Here is a 14,913-nt window from a genome sequence, read left to right as displayed (position 1 = left end):
CCAAAAAATCTCCAACAGGTTTGTCAAACATGATTTTCCTTTCATAAATCCATGTTGACCTTGCCCAGTCATATTATTATTTTACTAGTGTCTAGTTATCACATCCTTTATAATAGTTTTTAACAATTTCCCTACTACTGTCATCAAACTAACAGGTCTGTTGTTATCTGTTTTCTCTCTCCCACCCTTCTTAAATAGTGGGGTTACATTTGCTACTTTCCAGTCTGCAGGAACCTTTCCAGATCTATGGAATTTTGAAAGATAATCATCAATGCATCCACTACCTTTATAGCTACCTCCTTCATTACTCTGGGATGTAACTCATTAGGTTCAGGGTATTTATCAACCTTCAATCCAATTAATTTATCAAATACTACCTGTTTATTCATACTAATTTCTTTCAGTTCCTTATTTGCACATGGCCCTTGGTTCCCTAGTATTTCTGGGAGATGTTCTGTGCCTTCCTCCGTAATGACAGACACAAAATAATTGTTTAGTTTCTCTGCCATTTTCCTATTCTTCATTATAAATTTTCCTGTCTCCACCTGTAATGGACCCACATATGTCCTTACTAATCTTTTCCTTTTCACATACCTAGAGAAACTTTTATAGTCCGCCTTTATGTTTCTCGCCATCATGCACTCATATTCTCTTTTCCCCTTCTTTATCAGTTTCTTAGTCCTCCTTTGCTGGATTCTAAATTGTTCCCAATCTGCAGGCTTACCACTTTTTCTGGCAACCTTATAAACCAGTTCCTTTGGCTTACTGAGATCTTTAACTTTTTGTTAGCCACGTTGATTCACTTTTCTTGTTGGGCTTTTGTGCCTTAGAGGAATGTATATTTGTTGCTGACCATGTAATACTTCTTTAAATACTAGCCATTGCCTATCTATCATCAAATTTTTAAATGTATTTCCCCAATCCACTATAGCCAACTTCCCCTCATACCGTCATAGTTTCCTTCGTTCAGATTTAAGACTCTAGTTTCAGAATGACTGACATCACTTTCAAACTTAATGTAAAATTCTTTCATATTATGGTCACTATTTCCTAAAGGCTCCTTTACAGCAAGGTTATTAATTAGCTCTTTCTCATTACTAAATAATAAATCTAAAATGTCCCAATCCCTAGTTGGTTCTTGAATGTACTGCTCCAGAAACCCTTCTCGTACACACTCCAGGAATTCAGCCTCCACAACATTAATGCTAATTAGGTTTACCCAATCCATATGTAAATTGGAGTCGCCTATGATTATTGTGTTTCCCATGTTACATGCAGCTCTAATTTCCTGATTTGTACTCTGCGTAACATTACTATTACTGTTTGGTGGCTTATAAATAAACCACACCAATGTTTGCTGCTCCTTGCTGTTTCTTGGTTCCACCCAAATTGATTCTACATCTTGATTTTTTGAGCTAAGATTCTCTCTCACTAATGTACTGGCCTCGTCCCTTATTAACAGTGCTACTCCACCTCCTTTTCCTTTTTGCCTATCCTTTCTAAATTACGAACATACTTGAATATTCAGTTTCCAGTCGCGGTTACCCTGTAACCACAACTCTGTAATGGCAATTAAATCATACCCATTTACCTCTCTTTGTGACTCCAAATCATTGAACTTATTGCAAATGCTGCATGCATTCAGATAGAATGCTATTAACTTTGTCTTTTTAACATTATTGCACATTCTGATCCTATTTAGTGCTTTCCTTCGCTTCATCTGCCTTTTACTTTCCTACTTCCTGTTACCAGTTTTGCTTCCATCCAATCTGAGCTCCTTCTTAGGTTTCCATCCCCCTGACAATCTAGTTTAAATCCTCCCCAACATCACGAGCAAATCTCCCTGCAAGGGCGTTAGTCCCAGTCCTGATATGGTACAACCTATCCATCTTGTACATGTTCCATCTGCCCCAGCACTGGTCCCAATGCCTCCGATATCTGATGCCCTCCATCCTACACCAATTCTCCAGCCATGTGTTCAATCGCTCAATCCTCCGATTCCTATGATCATTAGCACGTGGCACTGGGAGTAATCGTGAGATTACTGCTTTTGTGCTCCAGCTTTTTAATTTCTTTGCTAGCTCTTCAGAATCTGCTTTCAGGACCTCATCCCTCTTCCTACCTATGTCTTTGGTACCAATGTGGACCACGACCTCTGATTGTTCATGCTCCCCCAGAAGAATTTCCGGTCACTGCTCAGTGACATCCTTGACCCTGGCACCAAGGAGGCAACGTGCCACCCTGGAGTCACGTCTACAGCTACAGAAATGCCTGTCTGTTCCCCTAAATAATGAATCCCCATATCACTGTTGCTCTTCCTCCCTTCTTGTGCAGCTAAACCACCTGCAGCACCACAGACTTGGCTCTTATTGCACTCCTGTGAGAAACCATCGTGCTTACCAGTATCAAAAATGGACAACTGGTTAGTAAGTGAGATCAGCTCAGGGAACTCCTGCACTTCCTGCCTGGTTCTCTTAGACTGCATGGTGGTCACCCGTTCCCTCTCTGCCAGCATGCGCCTAACCCGTGGTGTGACCACCTCCCTAAACGTGCTAACCACATAGTTCTCTGCCTCTTGGATGCACCACAGTGACGCCTCGAGTTCTAAAACATGGAGCTCAAATTTCTTAAGCCACTGACAATCCCTTCAGATATGTTGTCTAGCACCGCAGGGTGTGTTCATGATTTCCCACATATTACAGGATGCACATTCCACTTGGCTGAGCTGCCCTGCCATTCCTTAAATTCTACAAACTATTTATTGTAAGTAGAGTAAGCATAATAGCTTAGCAGTTACTCACCAATCAACCAATCAGCTTCTTCATCTGTACTGAAGTAAGAACCAAATGTAGAAAAACGCACCTCCTTCCCCTCTTCACCGAACTCCTTCACTGACCAAAGTCCCAGTCGCTCACTCTGTAATGTTGCATACAGTCAACATAGTATTACATTATGCATAAGATTTGATTTGAATGATTGCGCAAACATCTTTGTGTCTCTGATTCCACGTGTTCCTTCAGACCCTTTTATTTTTCTCCTTTCCTGTGTCTTAGGCATCTTCATTTAATTGAGCTTCTCTGGGAGGATTGACTTGTGTCTGCTATCAGGGCTCTACAAGCGCTGCTGCAGAGCTGACTGCTAAAGGATGTGTGGAGTGACTTGTTCTCCAATTTTCTTCCCCTCCCTCTAGAGAACTGTTTAGCATGAATTTGCATGACTGATGGATTCATTTGGTAAGTTTCTCTCCATTGACTCAGGAAGATGCAAATTCAAACCCCAGACCTAGCCCCGTGTTCATAATCTTGGCAGCTCTTCCAGTGTAACCCTGAGGAGTGCTGCATTGACCTTTGGAGGAGATGTTAAATCCCGGTACAACATACCTATTCCAGTGGTGAAAGTGGATGTTCAAGATCCTGTAGCATAATTTGAAGAGAGGCAGGAGATTCTCAGTCTGGCAATTCTCATCCTTAACCACTTAAAACAAAATAGAGAAATTGCTTTTTCATTTTACGGGTGTATTGTTTGTGCAGAATGTCTGTAAAAGGTTGTTTGTACAGAAATGCTTGTTGTTTGTCTACACAATAGCAACTTCACTCAAAAACTAATTCATTTTGTGAAGGACATTGAGAAGTGTTATCATGGTAAGGTGCAATATGAACACAACTATTGTTTCAGCTTTCCTTTTGGAATTTGATGTCAGGAGATCACCATGGCAGTGCATGTGGTAGCTCAATTTCTTTGACCTATATAATTTATCAAATTTGATTGCAACTTAAAGGAGAGGGAAAACTTTTCAAAACTGCCCATAATAGAGCATGTAGTGAAAATTTCCCTTTGGAATCAGTATGGAAACTCTTGCAGAGAAATTTTCTACACAAGCTGTTCCCTAAGTAAAATCTCTTCAACAATGCAATATGACCTCTTAAATCTATTCTCAGCTGAAGCATGGTAAAATGTCTTTTGTTCAGTCTGTTGGTTTTTCTCACTAACCCTGAGGGGTATGCATTTAAAATAATTATCTGCAGATCCTTTTTCAGAATGGGTTTGTTCTATAAATGGACACTGAGAAGGCATGGAGAATGGTATTAATTTTCAGTCAGTCCTTTTGCAAATGCTTACCCTTGATGAGTTAAGAGGATTGACTATGCTTTTGTGAGGGAGAGGAAGAAGTACAGAGATTATTTTCAAGAAAATACTTGGGTCAGCAGCACTGTTTTTATGTTGAGCAACGAGTTTGAAAGGAATAAAAATTCCAGGGATTTTATACTAGTGAAGCATTGTTCACACATAGGAACCTGTGGTACAAAGAACAGTCACTAAGATATTTTTTATAAGCTTCCAAATTTTCAATGTACGAACTTACCCTATTTAATACTAAATCTACACCACTGCCAATCCTCAACCAAAGGTGCAAGTGTTATGGAAATGCAGACTGTTCAATATATCCACAAAAACTATAGACATTCATATTTTTATGTTTAAAAAATTATGTGCATTGTTAGCAGTCTTCAGTTTTAGTCTGAGACAAATATTAATTTGAATTGCCAAATTAAATGGCAGGGGATGGTGGAGAGAATTGGCTATTTTATCATGATGATTTAGCCATCATGGTGTGGGAAAGCCTGATGGACCAGCTGTTCTTCTCCTGTCAACTGAGTATGTTCATCATCATCGTGTTCTCTGCCTTAAAGCAGGTCATTGGTGATTATTCACTGAACCACTGCTATATGTTGTAATTTATACTAAGGATTGGGTGAGGAGGCAGGTCCCGAGTTTACCTCAGCCAGAGTGGGGATCAAACCCAATGTGGTTGTCATTAACCTGATCCACACGCTAGCCATTTAGCCAACTGAACTAATCAGCATCCCCCCCACCCCCCACCCCCTCCACCCCACGCCCATACGTGCATATGTATTCATAAAACTAATAGACAACAAAAATAATCAGTTTCAAGCTAACTGCTGATTGATTTTGTTCATGAAGGTACTTGATTAGGATATTTTAAGATTTGATTGGTAAATTGGCAAGGAGACAATGGGCCAAGCCTGCCTTTGTTTACCAGTATGAGATGGATTGTGGTAGTAGAGTGGGTTTTGACTGACAGATGATGAGATGAAGTCCATGCTTGAGATCCTGCTGGTAAAATGGAAAAACAATGAATGTAAACGTAATACCTTAAATGAAAAATAGAAAAATCAGGAATAATATATTAAAAAACTAAATGTCCTTGTAAAGGGAAAATACAAATAAGAACAGCATCAGTGGAATGTGCAAAGCAAACAAAATAAAAGCAGCCAAAAAATGAAATGAACTAAAGAACAGAAGAGCATACGAGGGGAAAAAAAACCACAAGAACCAAATTGGAATGATAAAAGTGGCAAGGAAAGAAAATTAAAAACAAAATTAACTGAGAAAGTAAAGAATATTATATGCAAATGGAAGACTGAATGAACCAGACCAGAAAGGTGAAGTAATGAATTCAGAGAAAATAATGATCCTGTAGGGACTTGGAGACCTGTTCAGAATAATAATATCACCCAGTTTTCATGGAGGAATGAACCAAGGACACTCGTTGTGCAGAGACCAATAACTGTCTTAATGCCATGTACCAATAATGTTGATCTGTAACCCTATGGGAAATGAGCTTGAGTTCACCATTGTGTTATACTTTTCAAAAATAAAACGTTTCTTTGGTTAGGATCGGTGCTCATTGAAACTTCCGAAAAGTCTCAAATGAGATTCCTGCAAACCTCCAAGAATGAAGTTAGGAAATACTTCAAAACACAATAAAAGGTAACAGAGGTTTGGAACTCTCCTGCAAACAGTAGTCGATCCTGGATCAACAGTTAAATTTAAATCCGAGATTGATAGATTTCTGTTAACCAAAGATATGAAGGGAAACAGGGCAAAGCCGAGTATATGGAGTGTGAGGGTGGGATTTTCCCCTCATTGCATTAAGGGTGGCAACGGGCATGAAAAACAGTGTTCTACCGGCCGGCTACAACGGTGAGTTTTGGCGTTGTATTGTCTGCTTCCTGCCGCATTAATTATGCATGCATGGAAAACATGCCGGATCATGGTCGGGCGTCTCTGATTCACTCGTCCTGCCGTGGTCTCACCGCTTCTCCTCTCGGGGCACCGTATTTAAACGGCACCCGTGCAAAGCTTCTTTATTGTCTGCAGCCCAGGACTGTTCTATGGTAGACATGGCTCCTAAAAGGAAGAGGCATGCTGCTCTGAAACTCAATGACGCCTCACTGGATTGCCTGTGGCCTGCTGCAATGTCCTTTTACCCCTGTGATGGCTGGTGGAGGTCCACCAACCTCACCACTCCAGCTTGGGAGGCGGTGGCATAAGTGCTCAGTGTCAGTGCTGCAGAAAAGAGCTCAGCCACCCGGTGCAGAAAGAAGATGAATGTTCTCATCCGTGCTGCCAAGGTAAGTCAATCATCTTATCACTCTAAACTCTCACACTCACCAGCCCATCACGCATTCACTGGCATCTTACACATTCCAGCAAAAGAGATATCATCACTCACTTTCTCACACATATCCATCTGGCCTCATCCCCTCTGCAGTTCGTGAACTCATCCCCTTTATGGTTGCACTTACCACCCACACATGTCAGGCATCCTTGTCATCTGTCCTGGCATGCGTTCTGCTCACACTCTCCATCTGTCTTTATGCAGGACAAGCTCGAACACAATCAAAGAGAGAGGTCTCAGACAGGGAATGGAGTGGCTGAAATCAAGGTCCTCATTACCTACGAGAATTGAGCCATCGAACTGGCCGGGGAGGGCGGAGTCCCAGCCTGCGGTCACTGTGAGGTGGACGTCGTACACCCAAGCGACATCCTGCACCAGCTCATCCCTCAGACAACCATATTGTGAGTGCATTGGTTTAAAGTCACCTGCCATGCACTAATTATCTCTCCTTTCTTTCATAGGCACCTCCAGAAAGTGCCCAAGGGCACTGACAAGCCAGGCCCTCAGCTCCTAGGATGAGGAACCACAGGGGGGCACCATAGAAGACTCTTCACAGTGCTTACCCACACCCCCCAGCAGTGCAGACATGCACATCTTGGTGGGACCTAGTTCTAGAGTAGCCTCGGGGTCACAACCTGGTGAGCACAACACATAATCTGGCCCACAGCAGGCGGAGGCAGGGACATCTGAGGTCGCCAGCACTTAGAGGACTGCTGGAGGCCAGAAATCTGCTGAGTCTCCAGACTCGGTCCTAAATCAGTTGCTGGAGCTGCATTGACAATCGCGGGAACATCAGGAAGAGATGTCAGCTGCATTCCTCAGATTGCAACAACCGATGGAGGAGTCTGTCCGCCTTCAGTCTGAGGTGATAGTGCCGGTATGCCAAGGCACTGAGGTCGACACTGGTAGGATGTTGGCTGCCATGGAGACCTTGGTCCAGGACATTGATGCTCCACTGTTGCAGCAGCACTCCATCGCTGTAACCATTGGTGGCATCCATCAGTGGCTACGCGAGAGGGGAAAAGGCACCTCGATCTCACTCCAGCTGCCCCTTCTCCTCCTTAAGGAGTCAGCTAGGGGCCCTCAGGCACTCATAGGGAGGAGGACCAGCAGCTGGCCACCCCGGGGCCATCCGCCGAGGTGACTCTAGCAGTGTCCAGCCAGTCCTAATTCCCTCTCCCTGTGATCCCATCACTTCCAACTCCACAAGCCGAGGAGGGTGCACCTGCCCGGCAGCAAGACGCCCAAAGCAGGCCGGGGCCCTCCAGAGGACCGCCAAGGTCATCACAGAAAATGGCATAGCAGCCAGCAGGCTGCCTGTACCTCTGTCGTGGATGTCAGGGAAGCACCCAGATGTAGCGGTAGTGTTCGGGAGTTAAAAAGATTTAGGAGCACAATGGTGGCATGGATGTTCACAACATGTATATCATGTTCACAAATGTAAATTAGATCGCACCCATTTCTCATCTCCTATTGTGTATGCCTCCTTTTTATGATGAGCTGTGCTACTGTCAGTCATGGTGTCTCCCCCAACTTATCACAGATGTCGCTATCATGGGCCTCTTCTCTATGTAGTGTGCTTCCATATCACCACAGTGAGTGCCCCTTTTCCAGGTCATTCTCGATATCAGTGATGCCTCGACCTTAAGTGTTAAGTGTGCTGTGGAAGGAACCTTGTTCACATGCTTTGCAGGGTCATGTCATGTTTATTCTTGGCTGTGTAAGATTGAGGCAGGGATGTTCTCCTATCTCATCTGCATTGCTGAAAGGTGAAGGTGCAGTGTACAAGGAGAGATGTGTTTACGCAGGGGGAAGGGTCATATATCATGTAACTCCATGTGCTCTCTGTCATCCCACAGAGTTTTCATGCTATGAGCCCAAACTCAGAGCTTTTGTGTGCTCCTGTCTGCCAGCTGTGTTTCCGACTTTCCGAGTGTACATCTGCTAAACTCACCAATAAGTGGGAGCACCTTGTACCTCAAGGTGCCGAAGCTCTGCCCCTCTCAGCCACATTATTGCCCTGGCGTTCAAACCTACAACCTTGAGCATTTCTCAGCCTGTAATTGGCTGGATTGTGGCCACAAGGCTCTCGTCACAATGTTGATGCAGCGCCGGGCGTCCCATCACCTCAAGACTCGCTGAGACGGGTGGTGCTGATTGAAAATGGTGATATTTGGCAGTTAGTAGAGCATTCGAGCATGTTCTGGAAGTGCACATCATAGCTTTAGACAATGTTGAGGGGAGCAATGGATAAGAGCAAGGATGTACTGAAGCTGAAGCCTGCTCTTTATTAGCATTGTGTAAACTTGAAGGCCTCATGGTGTCTGAGAATTTTGGAGTTCACAAGGGCCAGAGCTGGCTGTGAGGGCACATTGTTTTCTTAAAGAGAAGGGCATTTTAATGTAGTCGAATGTCGTCATCCTCAGATATTCCACATTCGTAGGAAGGTGATTATAAAAGCAAGCCAGCATCCCAGCTGAATGTGCCAGATGTTAATGTGATAGAGAAGAAGGTGACACAAAGGATTGAGTCATCTCTGAGTAGATGTACACCTGCAGAACATCCTCACCTATCAGTTTCACCATCGACATTATACAGAATGTGTTGTCTCATTGCTGGAGTTGGATCTCCTTGAGAAACTTTGTCACATTGAAGGCATATAGCTATGATCCCACTGAGGATAGTGGAACAGCTCCTGCCTCTTGTAGACTACCATTGCGACTGGGATGCTGGAGAGACGCTTGAAGAGGCTGCACCTTCTGAAATCTGATGCCGGGACTCCCTCCTCCAGTTAGTAGCTCATCTCAGCAAGGACACGTGCTCTTGCAGAATCACCATCCTTCAAATGATCGGGACAGTGTGAGCCTGATGTGTAACTATTCACTTTCATATATTGAAGTGCATGGTTGAAATGAGAGGAATAGCAACACTGGTGTTTATATTGGCCCATGATAGAAAGCACTTATCCAAGAAAGTACTCAGTGCAACTTGTCATCCTCCTCATGGAATCTGGTGGCTATAAGAACCTCTCACACACACCTACCTTGTCTGGCCCGTACTATGGCCTCTTCCCCTGCAGCCTCGGCTTCCTCCAACTCAATATCCTCATCCCCTTCGATGTCCTCCTTATCAGAGGAGATGTGCAGTTCCTCCATGTCGGCATCAGGCAAGTCCTCCCCCCTTTTCAGTGCCGGGTTGTGCAGCACACAGCAAGCCATGATGATCCGTGAGACCCTCAGGGTCTTCACCAGATCTGTCCAGGCTTCAGAATCGCATCTTTAAGATGCCTATGGTGTGCTCCACCAATGTTTGGATAGTGGCATGAGCTTTGTTTTACCTTCCCTCTGCAGGATTCTGAGGCCGCTGCATCAGCCATGTCCTTTGCAGGTATCCTTTGTCACCGAGGAGCCAGCCCTGGATCCTGTGTGCTCCCTCAAATATGTCCAGGATCTGCAATGTACTCAAGGTGTATGAGCCATGGATGCTTCCTGGGTATTTGGCGAAACCTGAATGATAAGTTTCTTACAGTTGCAGAGCAGCTGTTCATTGAGCGTGTGGTAGCCTTTCCTGTTCATGTTTCAGAATGCCTGTTGCCAGGGAGCTTTAATAGCCACATGTGTGCAGTCGATGACACCCTGCACCTGTGGGAATCTGGAAATCTCAGCAAAGCTTAGTACTCTGGTGTCCTGGCTTGCTTGATCTCTGTAGAAGTTGACATAATTGTGCGCCTTGGCAAAAAGGGCATCTGTGACCTCATGTATGCATTTGTGAGTGGATGCTTGAGTGATCCCACAGAGGTCCCCAGTGGAGCCCTGGAAGGAGCCACTCATGTAGAAGTTCAGTGTGGCCATTACTTTCAGAGCGGCTGGTAATGGAAGCCCTTCCAGTCTTCATGGTGCCAATTCCTGGAGAATGTGGCAAATGTGAGTCACCAGATCCCTGGACGTGCGGAGGTGTCGGCGACACTGTCTCTCGCTCACCTGTAGATAAAGCAGGCGAGTTCTGCACATCCTCAGTCTTGCGAGCCACCTGCGCACAATGTTTCTGAGAGTCTCATCCTCTCCGTCTGGAGGGGACCCTGCTACTCCTTGGCCTTGAAGGTTTGCTCCACCCTTTGGTGAGCCGGGCATCTCCGCTGCAATCTTCTCCTCCTCTCCTGCCTGTATGTGATTATGCAGCAGCAATAAATCAAGGCTCCATCTTCCTGATGGTCTCCCTTCTGCACCATCAATGAGAATCAGACAAGAGTCAACATTAGTCTCCAAAGGTCCTATTTCTGCCAATGACTCATCAGTGAATGTGGGTTCAAGGGCTTTGTCCCCATGTCGACAACTACTGGCCCTTGAAATGAAGGCCAGTGCAGCCAGCACACCCCCCTCCCCACCACCTTTACATAACCGACTACTATGACATTACTATGGCCCTGCACTTGGATGTGCTGCTTTCAGCCCAGGTGCTGGAATCCTAATTCACTGCATTCTAACACTACATTCTTTAGAATAAACATTAGGGTAAATGTTTAGTCAGGAAAATAGATTATTTGAGGGGGGCCTGAGGCTTCTTTTCTGTGAACCATCCAGCACTCTGACTCTAACAGGCTTCTGAAGCTTGTCCAGTCACCCAATTACTCTGGAGTTTGTTATTGCTCTGGGAAATTTCCACACAGTGAACAAGGGGTTAATACAAGGAGATTGATTAGTGCCACTTTGTGGCGTTAGCTCACATGAATGTGCATCATTGCTTCACTCTCCTGATTCCCTGCCTTGTCATTAAAAGGCTCCCACCATGTCTCAGCTGTGCATCTCTTCCCAGTTGGGTTCACAGTTCAGTTGGGTGCCCCTTTAATCGGCACCTCAGTGCATGCACCTGTCCTCCAATCCATTCTCTGAGCCCTCACCAGCAGAGTTACCCCTCATTTTAATTTTGTATTGCACCATCGCTGCAGGTTGAAAGATGGTGCTGACATCTCACTGCCAGAGCAGCTTGGATTCTCCCATATGATTATAGCAACCTCTCCCATCATCACGGAGGAGCTTAATGTTCAGGTTTCCATCCCTCACAGGCCTCTCAATCCTCCCTGTATTCCTTAATCCCATCGTGATTGTACTGGATATCCGTTTCTTAGCCCCTGAACATTTTGAGGTGGATATGCCTAAGCTCCATGTGGACCTCACCCCTCCCCATCTTGTGGCCACTTGCACAGTTAAACATATACCCCCCCAACATATTCTTGGATACCCCCACAGTGCCTTTTTCCCCATATTAGACTGCGGATGCCTCCCCTGACTGAGTGTGCCTTCTGCAGCCCAGTATGATGCCAGAAACCCCACAGCCCAAGGCGCATACAACACGCTGGGCATGACTGAGACTGGACTGACATGCCCTCTCACTCCATGGACTGGGACAAAGACAGTCTTTGCAAGCTCAACAATGTAAGCTGAAGTGCTTCTTCACTCTGCGATCCTCCCATTCTGGCCCCAAGTGGCTTATGTCATTCTGTAACATACTCTGTCCCCATCCTGGTGCCGAGGACGCTAACTCCCAAAACCCCCCCCACCATGTATCGGAGTACAACCTTCCCCACTTGTACTCCCAGCCCTGCAGCCCCTTCCCATGCCTGAGGCCAGTTCCCCCCTTCCCCAGTGCAGCCCTAACCCTGCAGCGCATTTAAAGCCACCCCGACTTACTGCTGGACTGGTAGGTAGAGACTTGCCTCTGACACGCCCTGAAAGCAATGTTATGCTGCCTGTGAAGCATGGCGCTGATTAGTGCGATTGCTGCGCAATGCAAGGTAAGTGAATGAACTTTGAAGTCAAGAGCAAAGTGCAGGTTGCCAGGTGCATGTTGCTTATGTACCGTTGTGAAACATGTCATTCTAATTGCATGCCAATGTGCCCTGATGATCCAGCGAGGGGGAATGATTCCAGCAAGAAGCCCTTATAATGAGATACAAATATATTGAAACGATGTACCCGTCGTGCTGCGGCAGAAAATGCAGCCTACCATTGAAGGCTGCAGCGCACAATCGCAAACTGGTTTTACGACGACGTAAAACTGATTTTTGGCCTTCTCATGGTATTTTCCGCTCCCACCTGCCATGATGCCTGCCGTAGACGGGAGCAGAAAATCCTGGCCTAGGTTGCAGATCAGCCAGGAAGTCATTGAATAGCAGAACAGGCTCAAATGGCTAAATGGTCTCCTGCTGTTCCTATCTGCCATACATTTTGCTTCATCATGATAGGCTTCACTCACACAAGGTTCTTCAACTAGTGGGGTAATGTAGTCCATAATTTTGTGTTTTTGCCTATTTGCTCTCCTACCCGCTTGAAGGTTCTATTTCCAATGCCCAAGGTACTTCATCCTAATTCTTTATGACTAAGTCCAGGCAATGAGGTTTAGCAGATTATTAGCCATACTTGCCATCACAGCCAAGCCTAACCCTGATCTCATGCAAACACCACATATGTTGCCTCCAGCAAGAGTCAATAGATTGCAATCAGAAGTTGTAGTCCTAACATGTTTTCCCTCCCTAGTCCCAGGTAACTGAGGGAATTATAATGCCCCTACTGCTTCTCCAGCTGATATCAGCTAACTCAGCACTGAATGGGAATCAAACTTGGGACCTTTTGACCTGGAGAGCTCAATTATATACTGTCTTGTATTTTCTGTTAATGTGAGATGGGAGTTCTGCCTGCCACAAGGATGTGCCCTTAACCCCAGCTGATTTTCAGGTTCAGCTCATTTCTGGGGATGGGGACCAAGAGAGGCAAGGAAAGGGCAGAATCTATTAGAACAGGTGGTGGAGCTCTTCTGCAGTTTAGTGTGGGAGATGACCTCTGTGCTGCCCGGTTAACTTTTTTTTAAGAAAATTGAAAATTACTACTATGCACCTACATGAATGCAATCAATGGTCCTACAAAGGTTTCTTGGCTGTTAAAATGTAAAAGTTTCCTCTGTTGCCCTTAGCATTATGGGGTGCTAGAGATGATCAAGCATCCCTTGCACCTATTGTTACTATGGCACAAATGATGGAAAATAAATTGGATGACCAATTTGCATTATTTGCAACATGCCGGCCCACCTATAGTGGATGGATTGTTTGTTCCCCCATCACTTTTAATGTGAAAACCCAGAAGCGGCAGAGGAGAGCATGCAAGCTATGGAGTTGATGTAACCCATGCAGAAAGTTCAGCCTTATTCTTTAACAACTTTGCTATTAGGGAGCAGAAGCATGTCCTTCATACAGAGGAACAAATAGGCTCCCATGCTTAGTGGCGATATTAAACACATATGCTAGGCACTGCTTTAGGTTGTTTCACAGCACTGTGTTGCATATTGTGTTATAATGGAATCTGTTGAAGCATATTCTGCCTATCAGTCTAAAAATCATTCGCCTTCCAGGTAAACATGTTTTTATCACAATTTTTGACTCATTCATTGACGTTTGGATTCTGTGTTTATCTCCCTGCAGTTGTACCAAGGCTGAAATTACTTTGTGGAGCGGATGTTTTGAAAACGTTTGACATTCCCAGTCTGTGGAAGGACGAACACATTGAGGAAATAGTTCAGAAATTTGGTCTGGTTTGTATTAGCCGTGGGGATGTTGATCCACAGAGATTTATTTACGAATCCGACATCCTCTTTAAACATAGGCGCAACATCCATGTGGTGAGGGAATGGGTAATGAATGATATAAGTGCCACTCACATACGCCGTGCTTTACGCAGAGGACACAGTGTGAAGTACCTGCTCCCAGAAAGTGTCATTGACTATATTCAGCAGCACAATATATACACTGCAGAAAGTGAGCAGCAGAATATTTATGAGATCCTGCAGCCGTTAAAATCTCAAAGCAGCATGATAAATATGCTAAATGATTAAAGTATAATTGATAATTTGGTTTGTCAGAGTCAACAAATGTTTTGTAATTCAAAAAAAAATTGTTCTTTGAAAATATCATAATTGTGTAGAAGAAATTCATTTACATTTTAACTGCATTTCTCTATTATTACCTGAAAAATTCATTAAAATTCATTGAGTTTAATTAATGGGTCATTTTTCAATATGGAATTTAGGTCACTGTTGAGAAAGAATAGCAATAGAAAAAATGCTGGTATAACCCAGGCTATGCTTGTCTAAATGTTCAGCTCACCCAGCCTATTGGGTCACTGAGATGATGCAAGAGAATAAAAGGAAGGGAGGAAACAATAAAGTATGTTGCAATCAGGATTTATTATGACAAATAGATTCAGAATTCTGTGGTTTTCCTCTGGTTATCCCAAAATTTGGACTACACTTCCCATTTTTTCTATTCTTTCATGGGGTGTGGGTGTTGTTGGCTGACCAGCAGTTATTTCCCATCCCTAATTTCCCTTGAGAAGATGGTGGTGAGCTGCCACCTTGAACTGCTGCAGTCCACGTGGTGTAGG

The 14,913-nt window shown here is 44.5% G+C and overlaps 1 protein-coding gene across 7 annotated transcripts in view; it reads left to right on the top strand.

Annotated features, from left to right (window-relative positions):
* The window catches only part of nmnat3 (nicotinamide nucleotide adenylyltransferase 3), a 144,348-nt gene extending 129,820 nt beyond the window's left edge, over positions 1 to 14,528 (top strand). For 5 of the 7 annotated variants that reach the window (XM_041173677.1, XM_041173685.1, XM_041173693.1 and 2 more), the window contains one exon: positions 13,956 to 14,528. In XM_041173677.1, coding sequence (XP_041029611.1) covers positions 13,956 to 14,365 — 410 coding nt within the window. In that variant the 3' untranslated portion in view covers positions 14,366 to 14,528. The remainder of the gene's footprint in view (positions 1 to 13,955) is intronic. The other 2 variants (XM_041173715.1, XM_041173700.1) reach the window with 1 other exon arrangement.
* The last annotated feature ends 385 nt before the right edge of the window (positions 14,529 to 14,913 follow it).

The sequence above is a fragment of the Carcharodon carcharias genome, chromosome 2, assembly GCF_017639515.1.
Source record: "Carcharodon carcharias isolate sCarCar2 chromosome 2, sCarCar2.pri, whole genome shotgun sequence".
NCBI classification, from domain to species: Eukaryota; Metazoa; Chordata; class Chondrichthyes; order Lamniformes; family Lamnidae; genus Carcharodon; species Carcharodon carcharias.
This window is presented reverse-complemented; position numbering and strand designations above follow the sequence as displayed.